Genomic DNA, 19,039 nt, shown 5'->3' with positions numbered 1-19,039 from the left:
TGACCTCACAAATCTAATGCATTCTCAGCTGTGGTGGGAATTAATAATCATAACTCAACATTGCAGATCCTGCAATGTGACAATCGTGGATAAACACATTGGTGATATTGATGCTTAAATGATATATTGTGCAGCCAGACAACAGATCAGGATCGACCAATCGTAATCGTCTTACCGAAGAGTTTCTGCAGCACTTGTCCATCGTACAGATCTTCCTCAAGGTCTTTCACGATGATTCGGTCTTCTTCCAGTTCACTGTTGATCCAGTCAATCAGAACCTGACAGGAAAAATGAGAGTGAGTAGAATGCTAATTATGCAAAATAGGTGTGGCTTATTGACCAGAAGCTGGCTCTGATTGGTAAAAGGGGGTGTTCTTTTTCTCAGTGCTGAATGGAATAGACCAATCATGATTATTTGGGTTTACATTTAAAGGGCTGTTTCAGCCAACCCTGCTGAAAAATCCACCTTAAACCAGCCTAGGCTGGTTGGCTGGTTTTAGCTAGTCGACCAGGCTGGTTTTAGAGGGGTTTTGGCCACTTCCAGGCTGGTTTCCAGCCATTTCCAGCCTGTTTTTAGCTGGTCAGGCTGGGAGATGACCAGCTAAAACCAGCTTGACCAGCCTAGCCAAGTGGGAGTCCAGCCAAAACCAGCTATATCCAGCTTAAACCAGGCTGGTCAAGCTGGTTTTAGCTGGATTTGGCTGGTCATTTTCCAGCCTGACCAGCTAAGACCAGGCTGGAAATGGCTGGAAACCAGCCTGGAAATGGCCAAAACCCCTCTAAAACCAGCCTGGTCAACCAGCTAAAACCAGCCAACCAGCCTAGGCTGGTTTAAGCTGGATTTTTCAGCAGGGAAATGAAGCCAGTTCTGAATAGAAAAGTGTTTAGTGTTTCTTTACAAAGAGATATCGCCACCTACTGGCCTGACATGCATAATACAGCATTTTGAGGATCGTTTTGACAACACTGACATCACTTGCAATGCTAAGACTTTTTTAAAACTAGATTAAGATTGTGTAAACATATTGTGAGTGCTGTTATCAAGCATTTTTGCATAATCGCGTATTCATTTTACATTTTTGTTTCATATATCATTCTTTAGTGATTTAAGGTCCTAATATTTTGTATTAATTCAGCTGGAGTGTATTTATAAATGTAAATGTGTTGAAAGGTTTAAATGTGTTATTATTTCATATGTTGTACTTTAAGACATTTATTATGGAAACATGTCACTTTGAGGAAATGACGTGTAATGTGAGTGACTTGTTTATGGATCACCGGATAGACTGCCGATAATCAGACGCATGTCAGTGCTGTGTAAAGTTACATGTGTTTAAGAAGCTTAAAGTTGCTGCTGGCATAAGTCAAAAGGACAGTGAAGAAGAGTTTATTAATCCAAGGACCCTCTTTTCATGACAAGCGACCAACGAGGTATTTGTTTTGCTTATTTAATGTATTAGATAATCGTGGTTTGTGCTCTTATCCGTTTGTACTGTGTTCATTTACTAAAACAGTTCTCACGGCGTCATGGCGACAGCCGCAAAGCACATTATGGACGACCTTAAATAAACGCCCGTTCTGGAGAAACAACCTGTGTCTGTGTGTTGTTGTGAAGAGAGTTACACATATCCTCCAATAGATAGTTGAGGAAAGATGAATTACACTGACCAGCAGTAATAACACAGCTATAATGATTAAATCACACTGAACTGAGCTAAACTGAACTGAACTGAACTTAAACACTAAAACCTGAACCACACTGTTCCAGTTACTATGACCATTTATGTGAAGCTGCTTTGACACAATCTACATTGTAAAAGCGCTATACAAATAAAGCTGAATTGAATTGAATTGAATTATACCTCTAGAGGGCACTGCATGTCAAGCTAAGACTCCCGTTGGTGTTATAACATCTGCAATTTCTCATTTTCTCCACAACATTTAGTTTGGGATGTCAGTGTGTGTTTGCAGAGAGAAAGTAAGTTTTTACCTTCTGCAGGTCTTTGAAATTGAGGTCTTCTCTCGATGTGGGGTCTAGAATGGTCCTCTCTGCATTTTCCTCTGCAAAGATCCACACATAGTTGTTGACACACCGTCATCTCTAAATCAAACAGTGTTGAGTGTGGGTGAATTTCTTCAGCCGTCTGACTCAGAAACGAGAAGTGTCCTCCACACCCAACAGCAGGATAAGATGAGGGAGTAATGCATTGCTTAAGTGCCATCAGCCTCATCTCAGATCTGATTTTCTTAAATTCTTCAATAAAATCAGGCACAACTGAGTCAATAATTGATAATGTGCTGCAGTAAAGATGCATTTTTGTAGGCCAAAACTTAGAAAGCAAGTATTATAAGGCTTGTTTCCTCTAAACGGTAGAGTTCAGCACAGTACAATACACATTTATCTCTGTTTCCACTCTCAGAAGTACTAAAATAGGGAACAGTGCCACTCTTTTGGGAGCCTTTCATAAGGTTGTTGCTAGAAAGGATACAGCTGAGGCTGGAGGTTAATGATAATTTTATATATATTATTTATTAAATTATCCATTAATTGTATTTGATTAACGTCCAACCCTAATCCGAACCCTCACAGTAATGTAAAAACAGTAATTATACAGATTATTATTCATATTATTCATTCATTTTTCTTCGACTTAGTCCCTTTATTCATCAGGGTTCGCCACAGCGGAATGAACCGCCAACCTATCCAACATATTTTTTGCACAGCGGATGCCCTTCCAGCTGCAACCCAGCACAGGGAAAGCATACACAGTCCTTCACACACATACACCAAGGCCAATTTAGCTTATTCAATTCACCTACTGTGCGGCGCATGTGTTTGGATTGTAGGGGAAACCGGAGCACCCGGAAGAAACCCCCACCAACATGGGGAGAATATGCAAACTCCACACAGAAATGCCAACTGGCCTAGCTGGGACTTGAACCAGAAACCTTCCTTCTGTGAGGCAACAGTGCTAACCACTGAGCCACTGTGTCACCCCATTAATTATTAAGTTACCCATTAAACTGTATCTAACCCAACCCTGAATTCACAGTAATGTAAAAATACTTATTATTCTTGTACGGTGTCACATGAGATTCTTTATGATATTCTTTACAATATTGAACACAAAAGAAGATATTTTGAAAAATGCTGAAAACTTGTAACCATTGACTTCCATAATAGGAAAAACAGATGCTATGGAAGACAATGGTTACAGTTATCTTCAAAATATCTTCTTTTAACAGGAAAAAAGCAGTGCATAAAGGGGTCAATGAATAATGTTTCTATTTTTGGGTGAACTATCCCTTTAAAGACACAGCTTTGTAGTTCCTGTTTATTTTGAAAGTGCAGTGACCTCTAGTGGAGGACTAATGTGTTACATTGGTTTAAAGAGCCCATATTATGGGTTTTTTGAAAATTACCTTCCATGTAGTGTGTAACACAGCTCTAAGTGAAGTGAAACATCCAGCTAAGGCTTAAATCTGTAAGTGTACAGTGTTTAAAACAGTTGATTCATCTATAAAAGAGTCGACTCATAGTGCTTCAAACAAGTCGTCTTAATAACGAGTCATTAGGTGTTTCGCTATGACGTGACAACAAAACCAAGTAGTTGCATGCGCAAACCCGGGAGATTTAAAACCTGCGGCTCCGCCCACCAACAAAGAAAAACACACAAACACAAACACGCCGGCTAAATCAATGACTGTAAAAAATATGGACGATGCGACAGCCCTTTTTCCCATTGAACGCCTTGAGGGCAAAACGCCTGCTTGACGGGCACAAACTGTCGCAAAAGACTGCTGAAATTGGAGCCAGACATGCGCAGAAGGATTGTCTGATGGAGCCAGAGGAGGAGCCGCGAAAATGAGCAGAGTCGAGCTTCCAATCAAACGCTTTATGTAAAATCAACTACGCCCCCCCGAACTTCTCAGCATGCGTTTGCTGTCATATCAACACAAATGGATGTAATAACGTTAACAAATATGAGGGTTTTATATATTCAATCGCGCCAGCTCCAGGCCGCAGCGCATAACCTACTCGCGGCGTCGCGGGCTGATTCCGGCTCGCATGCGGCAGCGCCTGCTCGCTCGGCCGCCGCATCTGGCTCGATTGACTTGGGTAGTGAGTCCAGGCATCCGGAGTAGGTCCAGCAGAGGTAACGTTAGTCAGTCTGAGCTCTAAGAGATAAGTCTCCGGCAGGCGAGAATCTAGCCGGAACTGTGTTTTGCTATCTGGGTGGCTAGGCGTGTATCAGCAAACTAATAAAGCCCGAAAAAAGCCCTGAACTTAGCGAATAAACAGTGTTCCACCAGGATCATGTATGTCAGAAACTATAGTTTACTGCTGAACTCAATTTGTCATGGTAAAATAACACAGAAATCGAATAATAACATTTCAGTCTACTTCAGTCTTCTGCCGAAGCTCAGACGCCGCGCTTTGAGAAACTGTCAATCACAGCTGTCAATCACGATGACACGCCCAGCATTAAATTACTGCTAAAAACAAACTGTTTACAAAAATGAAGATCTGCACCTATTTCAGCACAATAACCAGTGCCTTAATCGACCAGAACTATCTTTCGGGACATTTTATTGCAAGTGTAATATTTTTTTTTATTTGGGCTCAAGTCTCCTTCATTAACACGGAGGAGGTGGGCTTTATGACTTGTACTGCAGCCAGCCCCCAGGGGGCGATCTAACGGCCGAAACCTTCACTCAAACGCAGGCTTGCGGCACACTTGGGCTAAATGAAGAGGCAATGTGCAGATAAACATTATTGAGTCTCTACCCAAAGATGAAACCTCAGCCTGAGCAGTTCGAGTGCTTCTGGAAACTACATGCTACAAAGAAGACTTCATCGGCCGTTTGTTAAAGGAATTCAGGATCAGTTAAGAGTACTGATGAACATGTCAGAACCTGGATCCGTTTCTTCCTCCATTCCTCAAGTGTAAGTGCGTGCGATTAAAGTTGTCGTTGACTCTAGCTTGCAAATGTATTTAGTTGTGATTTGTTACTTGTAACCGCGTGTACTGTATCAGGTTAACTCGCTATATTCTCATATCGCGTGTAAAGCCACGTTAAAAACGTGACGCGTGCTACTTTTATATTGCTGAATAGCTGCTGGGTATTTCACTCTGTCTCGTGCTGAAGGCAGTCAGTATCGACCAATCGCAACAGGCTGTCATCGGTCCAATCAGCGCAGATTAGCTTCGCGCTAAGGAGGGGTTTGGGAACAAATGAATCACTGAACGCTTCATACGGGAGTCGCTGGGATAATTAGGTAAAAATAAATGCAGATTATAAGATCATGAAAGTGTTTTTTGACCTGCATGCATATTAGACTGTTGTTGGAGACCCTTACTACCAAAATATGACCCTATTTCATGTATAATATGGGCTCTTTAATGAATGAGAAGGAGCGATAAACGTTACCGAGCAGTGTATCCTCAGGGAGCAGCTCCGGGCTGGTGTGCAGGAGAGGGGCGTTGATGGCGTTTTTGCCCTCTTCCTGGAGGTCACTCACTACAGAGATAAAAGAAGATGAATAAAGATGAATATGTTTAGTAACATGTGCAAGAATAATGCTATAGAAGTCTGTGGTGTAAAGTAACTAACTACAAATACTCAAATTACTGTAACTGAGTAGCTTTTCTCAGAAATTGTCATTTAAAAGTGTGTACTTTCACTTTATTTTAAGTACATTTGATTGCAGTATTGGTACTTTTACTCCACTACTTTCCTCCAACCTGCAGTCACTACTGTGCACAAATCAATACTAGAAGCGTATTGCCATTTCAATTAGTTGATTAGTGTGCAGCAGCAGTTCATCAGATGATTCATGAGTGACTCTCTCTCTTTCTCTCTGTCAGTTGATTACTGTTCATTTATTATGAGTCTGGACCTATAAAGAGCCGTCTCAGTTCCTCTAAGACAGAAATACAGTTATCAGGGACTATCCAAGCATAAGGTATCTGACGATAACAGAAAGAGTTCCTCCTGTGTGCTTCACACCACACTGACACACACACATACTACTGTTACAAAGATATGAACATGTACATTCAATCAGGGATGCAACAAATTTAAGCAAAACAACATTTATGGTCCTGTCGTACACCCAGCACAAAAAGGCGCAGGACCTGTTTGCCCCGACGTGTTGCTATTTTCAGACCAATGCAACATTAATTATCCCGTTTTCCACCAAGTTGTTTAAATAGAAAATACATTGCCGCCACTTTGTGGACTCATACTAAAATAGTTTGAAAATTTGCTTTTGTATAATGTTATTATTAGTATTATTATTATTTATTATTTGCATATACTGTATATATATTTGTTTTATTAAAAACAAGCTGGTTTTGGACCATATGGGGCACAGCATGTGTATTAAGCTATAACTCAGTTTTTTGAGCACACTTCGTAATTATTGCTCATTTGTTAGTGTGCTGGAAATTAGAACTGAATTTAGCAATAGTTTTGAAACAAATCTGCGCATAACAAATTAAATTAATTAAGTATAGGCTAATGCATGTCTGTGCATACAACACGTTTCCCTATCTACGGAAGAGGCTCATTCTTTATCCTCTTACTGCAGATGCTGTTTAACTGTTTTGTCACTAGTGAAGCGGTTACTTACAAAGTCCGCCATGTAAATAGCAAATACGCCATGGCATGATGCAACTGACTCTTAAAGGGAATAGGAGATGAGACTCTGATTGATTTATTCTCAAAACACACCATAGCTTTATCCCTGTTAGACCATGTGATGTGGCGCAGAGCGCTTTTTTCCAACCTTAAGATAGCGAAAGCGGATTCAGATACATCCTTAATACTTTTGCGCCCTGCACTTTAGACTTTATTTTAGATTGTTAAAATAAGTTTTGCAATAAATGCTTTCAAACTTTCTGGTCAGGATTAAAAGAGATCCACAAAAATATGGATCTCTTTTAATATATATAAATACACACACACACACACACACACACACACACACATATATATATATATATATATATATATATATATATATATATATAATAAAAATAATAATAATAATAAATTACATTTTAAATAATATATACAGTGGAGGAAATATGTATTAAACATGTCACTATTTTTCCTCAGAAAACTTATTTTTAAAGGTGCTGCTGACTTGAAATTGTTGGTAACAACCAAAGAAATACATATATGCAAAGTTCTGTGTAATAAAGTGAATTGACACAGGTGAAAAGTATTGAACACATAAAGAAAGGGAGGTGTGAAATGGTAGGTAGTGAAAGCCCAGGCAGCAGCTGAAATCCCTCAGTGGTTCTTCAGCAACCCTCTGCCCTTCGTCAGTGTAAATTAATTTCAGCTGTTTCAGTCCAACATCTACATTAGCAGGAGGATGAAGATGGACATTTCAGCAAGACCATGACTCTCAAATGCTTTCAGAGAAAGAAAATCAAGCTGTAGAATGGCCCAGCCAATCACCTGACCCGAATCCAATAGAAAACACAAGGTAAAGACCAAATTTGACAGACGAGACCCACAGAATCATCAAGATGACTCTGTTGAAGTCTGTGAGAAACTCACACCTGAGCAATGCACGTGACTTCATTCTCCATATGAGAGGCGTCTTTAAAGCTGCCATTACCAAACAAACCTTTTATATAACGTATTAAACACATTTCAGTAGTTCAGTTCATGTTTTTACTGCTTGTCTGATCAAATAAAGGCAAATAAAGGCGAAACAAAATCTTATTAGCCCAAACTTTTGAACAGTAGTGTACAGTACATACAGAAATATACAAACTAACCAAACCAAAATTTAAATCTTCAGTGAAATAAAGTTGAATTCAGCATATATACTGCCATTATTTTATCATCATTTTAATTTTTTGACATGACTTAATTACAGCAATTGACAAGATTTTAAATAGCTCACTAGTATTTGACATGCTATTATATCTTAAGTGGGAAACGGTGTCTATAAAAGTACATTGCGAGCTAAACCCATCAGTCATTCATGTTCTCAGCCCCCCACCTCTCGTATAAACATTTAAAGCCCAGCGGGCCGATTCTTCATCCTCCCCACAGATCTGCAGCACATCTCGCGCCCAATCTGCATTTCCTGCAAGATTACGCTTCTGCTTCTCATCATAATTGTGCATTTCCCTTCTCGGCCACCATCAAACCTTTGAGGCTCAAACAAAATCCCTTACAAATCCTGCCATTTATAGTAATCAATGCTAATATTGTTGTATTAGCAAGAAAAAAAGCAGATCTTCACCAATAAATACATGCATTGCTGAAAGAAATATTTGTAAAAAAAAAAATACAAACTAATTTGTAATTATTAATCATTATTCTGTCATTTTATAATTATAATTCTATCATTTTAATAATTATATTCTGTAATTGTTATAATAAAACTTTTATAATTATTCTAATTTTAGTTTTACGCTAATAAACTCCTAAGAGTTTGTCATTGTCATTTCCTAATAGTAATTTTCAACACCATAAACATTAACATTTTAACACTGCAAACATTATTTAACATTAACTGATTATTAATAACAGTTTCAATCTAATAAACAGAATAAATACTATGATATGTAATAATGATGTTAATGACTCAATATATATATAGAGAGAGTGAAATAAATGCATTGCTCATGATGTCACATATCCATAATGTTAATCCGATGTGTGTATTTTTTTAAAATTTACTAACATTAGGAGTAATTAAATTAAATTAAATAATTAAATTTAAATTAAAGTAATTAAATTAAATACAATTAAATCCCTCCATCATATATTTTACACTAACACGCTATTTAAAAAGCCATTTACTAAATGCTAACCAGTGAACAAACTGTACCAGTCCTCTTGCACCACACAGACCATAACCAAACCAATCCATAAACACAATAATATTTAATATGAATGTTTCAGTGTGTCATTCTAAAAAGCATACATGCTCACTAATAATATATATTTTACGTTACATCAAATTTATATTGCATAAATCTTATAATGTTGACAACTTTGCATTATTTTTAACTGTGATATATTAAACTGCTCCACAAACCAATCAACAACGCATGTCTGCCGTGCACCAAACAGTGTAAAGTCTACCTTGCTTTCTTTTCTTGGTTCCACATAGTAGTCCAGCCATGTCCTGTTAAACACCACTGAATCCTAATGCTAATGTCCCTGCAGTGAGTGAGAGTGTGTGTGTGTGTGTGTGTGAGGCCGCCAGTGTGGCTATAGCAGTCGTCATCACGTGTTATTTCTGTCCCTCTGATCCTCCACCCTCGCTGCTCCTGTTTCAATGAGTAGGAGAGCGCAAACTGTGACATCACACTTCACGATGAGGAACCAATCACAACAGCCCTGGACCGCATCAGCCAAATAGGAACTTTTCGGTCACAAACTATAACAAAACAACTTGTCAAAATTAAAATAAAACAATGAAACCCTGAAAAGAGAACGTGCTTTTATTATCAGCTGTCAGTCAGCGCCCGCCCTTTTTTTCTGTCCTTGTGCCTTCAAAAACAAACAAAATCTGAATTGACCATCAAGATCTGTATGTAAATGCAGCCTAAATCTAACGAATAAGTTTATAAACAATATAGGCTCATTCTGAAAACGTAGCCCTATATATGTGTCTGGAGTAGAGATGCGCGGATGGCGGTTACAGCCGCGGAATCCCCGGATAAACCGCGGATCGTGCAGATGACGTGACGAAAAATAATATTTTAATTAAATTCGGGCGGGTGGTGGGCGGTTGTACTGTTTTGGTACACATAGCTGGCGCACCAACGAAAAAGCCTAGGACTGACTTCACAGAATGAGAGGAGGAATCGGATACACTAATTCTGGATGAAGTACAGAAGTCTTCATCTACAAACTTCCGTATAGACGGATCAGCAGAGGAAAATCTACTTTCCTTTTGGGAGAAACAAGGCAGTCATTCCCACGTCTACAGCATCTTGCCAAGAGAATTCTATGCATTCCAGCAACAAGTGCTGCGAGCGAGCGCTCCTTCAGTGCAGCAGGGCGCATTGAGGCCAGGCGCTCTCGTCTGAATGTTGAAATGATGTGTCAAAATGCGTTTTCTATTAGGCTACAATAATAATTTAAAAATTGTACAGTACGGTGCGTTTAATTTAGGCTATTTATTTATTTTTGTCCCTGTGCGCCAATTGGAGACGGAGTTCACTGCTGATATTCTGAGAGCTTTATAGGGGTGCTTCTCATTTCTTATTTGTGTCTCCTCGATTCCTTTGCTTGCTTTCTTTTCTCGTCTTTCCACCCCTATAGGATGCGAGGGAAGGACGCAAGGAAAAGACTCAAGGACCGAGGAATCGAATCAAGTGAAAAGACACGTCCTCGTATTGTTTAGCGTCACTTCAAAGCGTCAATGCTGGATTTGACTTGCACGTTTGGATTAACTGCATGAAATTAAAGTCATTCTCTATTTTCTAATAATCAATAAAGAAACATTCATTTAATAATAAAAAGGAATAAGCCATTCAAATAAAGAGCTCAGTCAGCAGATGGCGGGCGGGTGCGGTTTTAAAATTTGGTCAAAAATGTTAGTGCGGATGGATGGCGGACGGATGATGAGTTTTGTGATGCGGTTGCGGATGAAATAATAACCCATCCGCGCATCTCTAGTCTGGAGATTGCGAATTATGTAACCAGGGCTACGTATGGCTGCATTTCATCTTTAAAACGAACGATACGGGGCAATATGACGCCGTTCCTTTTAACGTTTAGCAGCTGACCGCTTACCTCTACCGATGTTAGCAGTTTGTCGAGTTAGCTCGCTATGTACATCGGCAGACTTGAGATAAAGAGCGGAGTTGACCACAATGACGGGTTCGAGTCCGGTGAAGAATGCTTCCAGAAAGCAGGTAAGACAAAATCAGAAGCCAAAAAATAAAATGAACAAGAAAATAACAGGGTAAGAATGTGGTAAAATCTGCGTGATAGAAATCAGGGATTTTCTCTTTCTGGGTTGCTTTTTAAAACACTGAGTGCACGAACTGAAGAGCGGGTATGGAGATGGTTGCACCTTAGGTTTGGTGCCAAAAAGCTGGCAGGACTGTACCAATAAGCTGATGAGTGGTGGTGGTGGGGGGGGGGGGGGGGGGGGGTGGAATTCCGGGAGTTGGGTCTGAAATACGGGAGACTCCCGGGAAAAACGGGAGTAGGCAAGTGTGATCGGTCAGTTCAGAAAGTCAGTCTCCACTTCCTAATCTGCAATTGCCTCTCTGGATATACCACTAACTGTACCCAAAAATAAATAAATTACTAATACTTTCCTTCTTAGACTTTACAGACCTGAAACTTGCCTATAGCACTTATTCATTGTTGCTCTTATAGTTGTGTAAATTGCTTCCTTGTCCTCATTTGGATAAAAGCGTCTGCTAAATGACTAAATGTAAAATGTAAATGTAGTTAGAAAGTCAGTCAGTCGACAGAGGCCTCTGGTGGATTTGCATGAGAACAGCAGGCACAAATGGCACGAGAGAAATTTAAGATCTTAAAGACCACACACAGCGGCCTCTAGTGGATTTGCGAATACAAACTACAAAAAAGTAGCTCCCGGGCCGTATTTTGCTGTCTCCAGAAATAATACAGTTGAAGTCAGAATTATTAGCCCCCCTTTGATTTATTTTTTATTTTTTTAATATTTCCTAAATGATGTTTAACAGAGCAAGGAAATGTTCACAGTATGTCTGATAATATTTTTTCTTCTGGAGAAAGTCTTATTCGCTTTATTTCGGCTAGAAGAAAAGCAGTTTTTAATTTTTTAAACATCATTTTAAGGTCAAAATTATTAACCTTTTTAAGCTATATTATTTTTTGATAGTCTACAGAACAAACCATTGTTATATAATAACTTGCCTAATTACTCTAACCTGTCTAGTTAATTTAATTAACCTAGTTAAGCCTTTAAATGTCACTTTAAGCTGTGTAGAAGTGTCTTGATATTTATCAAGTCAAATATTATTTACTGTCATCATGGCAAAGATAAAATAAATCAGTTATTAGAGATGAGTTATTAAAACTATCATGATTAGAAATGTGTTGAGAAAATCGGCTCTCCGTTTAACAGAAATTGGGGAAAAAAATAAACAGGGGAGCGAATAATTCTGACTTCAACTAAATATAACGGTACATATTTAGAATGAGCCTGGGATGCTAGTAAATGTAAAAAAATATATATAGATTTTTTTCTGAAGCCATCGATCTCTGGAAGCTTATTTCTCATGTTCAAATCAATTAGCAGAACGCACACTTTGAGAAATCCACACACACTCACTCCAGTGTTTGCCAGCAGTGTGTACACGTCTGCAGGGGAAAGTTATTTATTACAAAGCCGACAAAAATAACAGAGGAATGGAGCTGCTCTTAAATATAGCAGCACTTATTTGTGGGATCGTTGGGAGGCTGGAGCGGGAATGAGCAACACGGAGGTCAGCTGTCAGAGAGGTCTGCCACAGTTGGAGCCCAATATTATACACTCACTGTCAGTCAACAGTAGGGCCAGACGGAATCTGCGGACGTTTTTTGCTATTTCTGCGGAGAAGTTTGGTGAAAATCAGCGGATTTCTGCAGATTAATTTTGGAAGTATCATAACTAAAACCTTAATATGTGAAATAAATAATTATATCTTTTTAACTTTTATTTATTTAAAGTTTAAAATGCAAATCCAATTAGATTCACTTTATTTGGTAAACAAAGCAAGTCTCTCATATAATATCTCTACTGAAAGACAGAAAATATTAATGTACAAACTGCATTGTACACAAATCAGATGAACATTTTCATATTGGTCAATAATATTACTGCAATTAATTTAAAAACTGAATAAATTTAGATTTACACACATTTACTTGAGTAAATAAACAGAATTAATGATGGGCTAAAAATCTGCGGAAGTCGGCAATCGCAGATTCCGTGTGGGCCGTATAGTCATCAGTCTCTGAATTATATACTGTCAAGTCAATCAAATCAAACAGTACAGAAACGAGTCTACTGTATTGGCTTTAAAGAAGAAATGCATGTTGCTAAATATTCAAATAATTTGTTAATGATGTTTTTTAATGGCTATTTTTAAACAATTGTTAACCCAAAAGCTAAATATGCATATGGTTAATGCATTATTTGCCATTATTAACACAATTAAACTAAATCGTATTATCACACTATTCGACTGCGCCTTTCAGTAATGTAAAATATGAAATATTAATATGACTGTAAAAAATATTAAATGTATGTTGTGTTTCTTTTAAAAACTCAGTAGTATTATTTATTGTTTGTATTTCTTTGCTACTTAAATATCTGTACCGCCATACTTTCTTTGTTATGCTATTATTTTGAAATAATGAAATAGCAAAATCACAAAAAATATAATTTACATTGCATCTGTTTTGATTATTCCATATAGCCTATCAAAATCTAATGAAAGTGAAAAATGTATGAATTATTCAAGTTAAGATCATTCACCCATAACAAGTTTCTTTATTCTGTTGAAAAATATGTACACTACCTGACAAAAGTCTTCCACCTATCCAAGTTTTAGGAACAAGTCATCTAAATTAAGCTTATTTTACCAAAATAAAATATGATCATGTCTTGATTTATAATTCTTTTATTAGGACAGTACGGTCTGACTTTGCTTAGACAAAAGTCTCGTCTCTTAGAAGAAATAATGTCCAGTATAGAATATAAAGTCCTGCTGCAGTGGAGACAGACTGAATATTGTGTCTGACTCCATCATGAGCTTGGAGGACTGCATCCATACATCTCTGCAATGACTCAAATCACTTATTAATAAAGTCATCTGGAATGGCAACAAAAAAGAGTTCTTGCAGGACTCCCAGAGTTCATCAAGATTCTTTAATTAATCTTAAATGCCTCCTCCTCCATCTTACCCCAGACATGCTCAATAATGTTCATTTCTGGTGACTGGGCTGGCCAATTCTGGAGCTCCTTGACCTTCTTTGCTTTCAGGAACTTTGATGTGGAGGCTGAAGTATGAGGAGGAGCGCTATCCTGCTGAAGAATTGACCCTCTCCTGTAGTTTGTAATGTAACGGCCAGCACAAATGTCACGCCAAACCATGATTTTTCCTTCACCAAACTTGACTGATTTCAGTGAGAATCTTGGGTCCATGCGGTTCCAGTAGGTCTTCTGCAATATTCATGCAGTATTCAACAGATGATTCATTGGAAAAATCGACTTCTGCCACTCTTCCAAATTATCAACTAGAAGGATCGACGACTAGATTTTTATCAGGTAGTGTATATATTTTGAAGAAAGCTAAAAATAAAATACAAATTCAGTAGCCACTGAAAACAAATACTATTGAAGTCAATGGCTATTAGTTTCCAGCATTTCAAAATATATTATTGTTCAACAGAAAACAGAAACTAAAATAGTAAGCGACGATGGCAAAAATGTACAATTTTTAGTCAACTATCCCCTTTAATTAGTCACTCAAAATAAGATTTAATCAGCATTCAGTCTGGGGATACAGAGCCAAGCTACAGTATTACAAAAGGAAAAATACTTCATACCTTGACCATTACATTTATGTTCATAAACCACCATTCCATCATCACAATAGGTCTATCAACACTGACGTACTGCAGCTGAAATGTGTTTTTAGAGCTAAAAAACTACCCATGATGACAAACTAAACTTCCTGATGAAAGCTATTTACAGTAAGACCTCCATTCAGACACTTCATCACAACTCAAACCCACACAGACACACATCAATGATGGTCAATGGACAAACACAGCAGACGAGAGTGAAACTTACTGGACTCCATGATCTTCAAAGGTTTGAATACGTCTGAGGACTCTTAAATAATAGCACAACAGCTAGATCTTCCAGTATCTGTCACTGCCATGATATGTAATATTTAGCTCCACATCCTGAGACACACATACACACACACACACGACACAACGTTTTCTGATATCAGCTTCAGCAGAGCAGAAAGGGAAATGTGTGGATCTGCTGTGTCGGAGCTGCTGTCAATCAATGCAAAATGCAAAAATCCCCTATTTCTAGCAAATGTCCACTTGGTGGCACTATAGATGCAGTACTGCTTCACTGGGCTATAAGAGTCTTGACCAGCATACAGGCAGACTTTCCACAGACTTGCATCATGAGTAAGAACCCTAGAACTTGAAAACCTTGTTGTAATTACATGGTGTCCAGCCAGAGGCACATCCTAGCAACCAGCCAAAACACCCTAGCAACAACCCTTCAAATACATTAATAACAGCTCTAGCAACACTCACACCTATCCGAAACACCATAGAAATTAGTCAAAACATTTAGCAAAGACCTTACAACCTAAAACCCTAGCAACACCCTAACAACTATTGCAAAAGACCACAGAAATCAAACTAAACAATTCAGCAACATCATGCAACATACCATTACACCCTAGCAACACCCAAACAACTAGCCAGAACACCCTCACAACTATTCAAAACATCGCAGCAACACTATAAAACCTGTCATAACACCATAGCAACACCCTAACTACCGCCCAGAACACCCTCACAACTATTAAAAAATTCTCAGCAACTCCATACAACTTGTCATAACACCCTAGCAACACCCTAACAACTGTCCAGAACACAGTCACACTCACAACTATTCAAAACATCTCAGCAAGACCCTACGACCTGTCATAACACCATAGAAACAGTAACAACTGTTTAGAACACAGTCATAACTACTAAAAACATTTCAGCAAGACCATACAACCTGTCATAACACCCTAGCAACACCCTAACAACTGTCCAGAACACCGTCACAACTATTAAAATCATCTCAGCAAGACCCTACAACCTGTCATAACACAATAGCAACACCCTAACTACCAGCCAGAACATCCTCACTACAACTATTCAAATCATCTCTGCAACAGTATAAAACCTGTCATAACACCCTAGCAACATCCTAACAACCATGCAGAACACGTTAGTAATCCCTTAGAACACATTAGCAACAACCTGAAAAATGTAAAATATTCCAAAAACATCACAACAATATCCTAACAATCAGCCTAGCAACACTGACAACGCAGACCACCATATCACATTGGTCGGAAGTTCGGAACCCACAATAACACGATAGGAATTCATCAGAACAGCCTAACAACAATGTAAATCCAACCAGAACATCTTAGCAACATAAAAAACAGCAAGAATTCCCTAGCAACACCTTGACAAACAACCCAGAACACCTTTACATTTGGCAATACAGTCACTACCAGCCATAACACTCTAGTAACCCCCTAGAAATAAGCATAAACGACTTAACAACTATCCAAATTACTGTAGCAACACACTTGACAACCATTCAAACAAAAACTATAGCAGTGAGACAACAATCCTAGCAACACCCTAAAATCTGTGAAAACACCCTAGCAATCAGTCAGAACAACTTAACAACACTCTAAAAACCACCCTTAACAGCTTAAACACATCTTAGCGACATAAAATCAGCAAGAATACCCTAGCAACACCTTGACAACAACCCAGAACACCTTTACAACCAGCAATGCAGTAACTACCAGCCATTACACCCTAGCAACAATCAAAAACAACCTAACAACTGTCCAAATTACTGAAGCAACACACTTGACAACCTGTCAAACAAAAACTAAAGCAACGAGACAAAAAACATCCTAGCAACACCCTAAAATCAGTGAAAACACCCTAGCAACCAGTTAAAACAACTTAACAACACCCTAAAAACCACCCTTAACAACTTAAAAACTTCTTAGCAACATAAAATCAGAAATAATTCCTCAGCAACACCCTGACAAACAACCCAAAACACCTTTACAATGAGCAATATAGTAACTACCCACCAAAACACCCTTAGCAACACGCTGGAAATAAGCAAAAACAACCTAACAACTATCCAAATTTCTGTAGCAACACACTTGACAACCATTAAAACAAAAACTATAGCAATGAGACAAAAAAACGTCCTATCAACACCCTAAAATCTGTGAAAACACCCCAGCAACCAACAAAAACTACCTAGCAACACCCTAAAATCAGAGAAAACACCCTTAGCAACCAACAAAAACAACATGGCAACACCATAAAAACCCTCCTTAAACACCTTTAAAACATACTAAAAGTTAATAAGAACACACTAAGAAATCCCAACCAATCATGTGGAACGTCAACGTCGACAGCAAGACCCTAGCAACACCCTAAAAACCACCCAGAAGAGCCCAGTTGCCTATGCCAAACTTGTTAATGAAGGTCCGTTGTCCGGCAGGTTTTAGCTCCAACCCTAATCAAACACACCTGAACAAGCTAATCAAGATCTCACTTGGTATACTTGAAACATCCAGGCAGGTGTGTTGAGGCAAGTTGGAGCTAAAACCTGAAGGGACACCGGCCCTCCAGGACCGAGATTGGTGACCCCTGGATTAGACCAATAATTTCCACCAAATATAGTAATTTACAATGAGACAACAATATATTATCATAATATATATTGTAAGTCAGCTACATAGTGTGCATTGCGCTTCATTTGGGAGGCAATATTAAGAGGACATCGCTTTCTGTTCAGGTAAACACAGGTTTAAAGACTCTTTAAGAACCCTCAAATGGTCATTTTCCTAAACAAAGAGACTGTAAAAAGCCTTTAGCACACTGTAGCACTAGTGTGTGACTGTCTGAAGGTTACAACAGTATAAAATCAACCTCAAAACAGCCTCACATCTCTGTTCCTCAATGAAAGACAAAGACAGGGGGGACAAACACACACACACACCCACACACACACACACACACTTAAACTATGCAGCTGTTCACACAAATGGAGGATGGAGGGGTACGTTTGATGATCTAAAACTCAAAATAGCAAATCTAAAAAGCATATATGAAGACTTTTAACTTGGGTTTAAATGAGAAAGAAATATATAACTAAAAATAAAGAAACACAATGCATGGCACTTCATTATTATCTGAATAACCTTGAGCTCCTGACCTGCCTATTTCTATCCCAGACTACAACAACAACAACATAACTAGCATAACTGACATAAATAACACTGATATGGCAACAGTACATCAGACAGTACTTCTAAAATTAGAATTACACAATTATTATAATAGTAATGTACGTCTTATTTATAATAAATATTACTTGCATACATATTTAGATAAATAAATGACTAAACATCTCAAAGCTTTATGATATGGTTATTGATCAAGTGCAGCACCATGGACAGCGATAAAAATCAAAGCATGACGTCACGTGCTTTTCTAATTACAAGGTTTTCTCATTTCTTAAGGCAGAAAGCTTGGATATGCTCTAAAACATCACCTTCTTTTATCTTCTTCTTGCGAACTAATGTCCCTCCCAGCTTCCCCAGCAGCGACTCATCCTTCTTTGTCTTGGCCGGCTGTCCGGTGGATCTCGTCGCGTTTGTGGCCATCTCTGCCCCGCCGCGGCTTCAGTCCCAGAAACAGAAACATGTGTGAAGAATAGAAATTAGCATTGTCTTTAGGGGGCGGGGCGATGTGGTCCGAAAGTGTTCTTTGGTTGGTCAGATGTGACGGGGAAAATACTAATTTTACCTTTTTGATTAATTACTGCGTATTTGCAAACGAACACTTATTAAATTCATGTAGTATCATTTTTAATGTCGGATATACTGCGTCGGTTGATGATGAAAATAGGCGGAGATGTCACGTGATGCACGTTGCTCTTCTCAGCGCTGAGTAATCATCAGTTTACTAAAAGGCTTTTTAACTTTTTTATAGTAAAATAAATAAATAAAATTGAAAATACCTTATTTATTTATCTAAAGTTAAAGATAATTTATATACTTACAATAGACTAATAAGAAATTAAATGTGTGGCAGAGATGAAAACCGCAATGAGAGGAATAAAAGCAGGATGTTCAAACTACTGCTCAAAAGCGTTACATTTTTAGGTGACAAAACACATTTCAGTAAATTTGATAGATTAAAGACGTTTTGC

At 38.3% G+C, this 19,039-nt stretch overlaps 1 protein-coding gene across 9 annotated transcripts in view; it reads right to left on the bottom strand.

Annotated features, from left to right (window-relative positions):
* parvb (parvin, beta) overlaps window positions 1-18,517 on the bottom strand; it is a 28,366-nt gene extending 9,849 nt beyond the window's left edge. For 3 of the 9 annotated variants that reach the window (NM_199726.2, XM_087310427.1, XM_087310428.1), the window contains 4 exon segments: window positions 176-278; window positions 1,991-2,061; window positions 5,434-5,523; window positions 18,380-18,517. In NM_199726.2, coding sequence (NP_956020.2) covers window positions 176-278; window positions 1,991-2,061; window positions 5,434-5,523; window positions 18,380-18,491 — 376 coding nt within the window. In that variant the 5' untranslated portion in view covers window positions 18,492-18,517. 9 annotated transcript variants of the gene reach the window in all.
* Between the last annotated feature and the right edge of the window lie 522 nt (window positions 18,518-19,039).

The sequence above is a fragment of the Danio rerio genome, chromosome 25 (assembly GCF_052040795.2).
Source record: "Danio rerio strain M-AB ecotype USA chromosome 25, GRCz13ab, whole genome shotgun sequence".
NCBI classification, from domain to species: Eukaryota; Metazoa; Chordata; class Actinopteri; order Cypriniformes; family Danionidae; genus Danio; species Danio rerio.
Note: the sequence above shows the minus strand (reverse complement) of the source record. Positions and strands in the feature narration are given on the sequence as shown.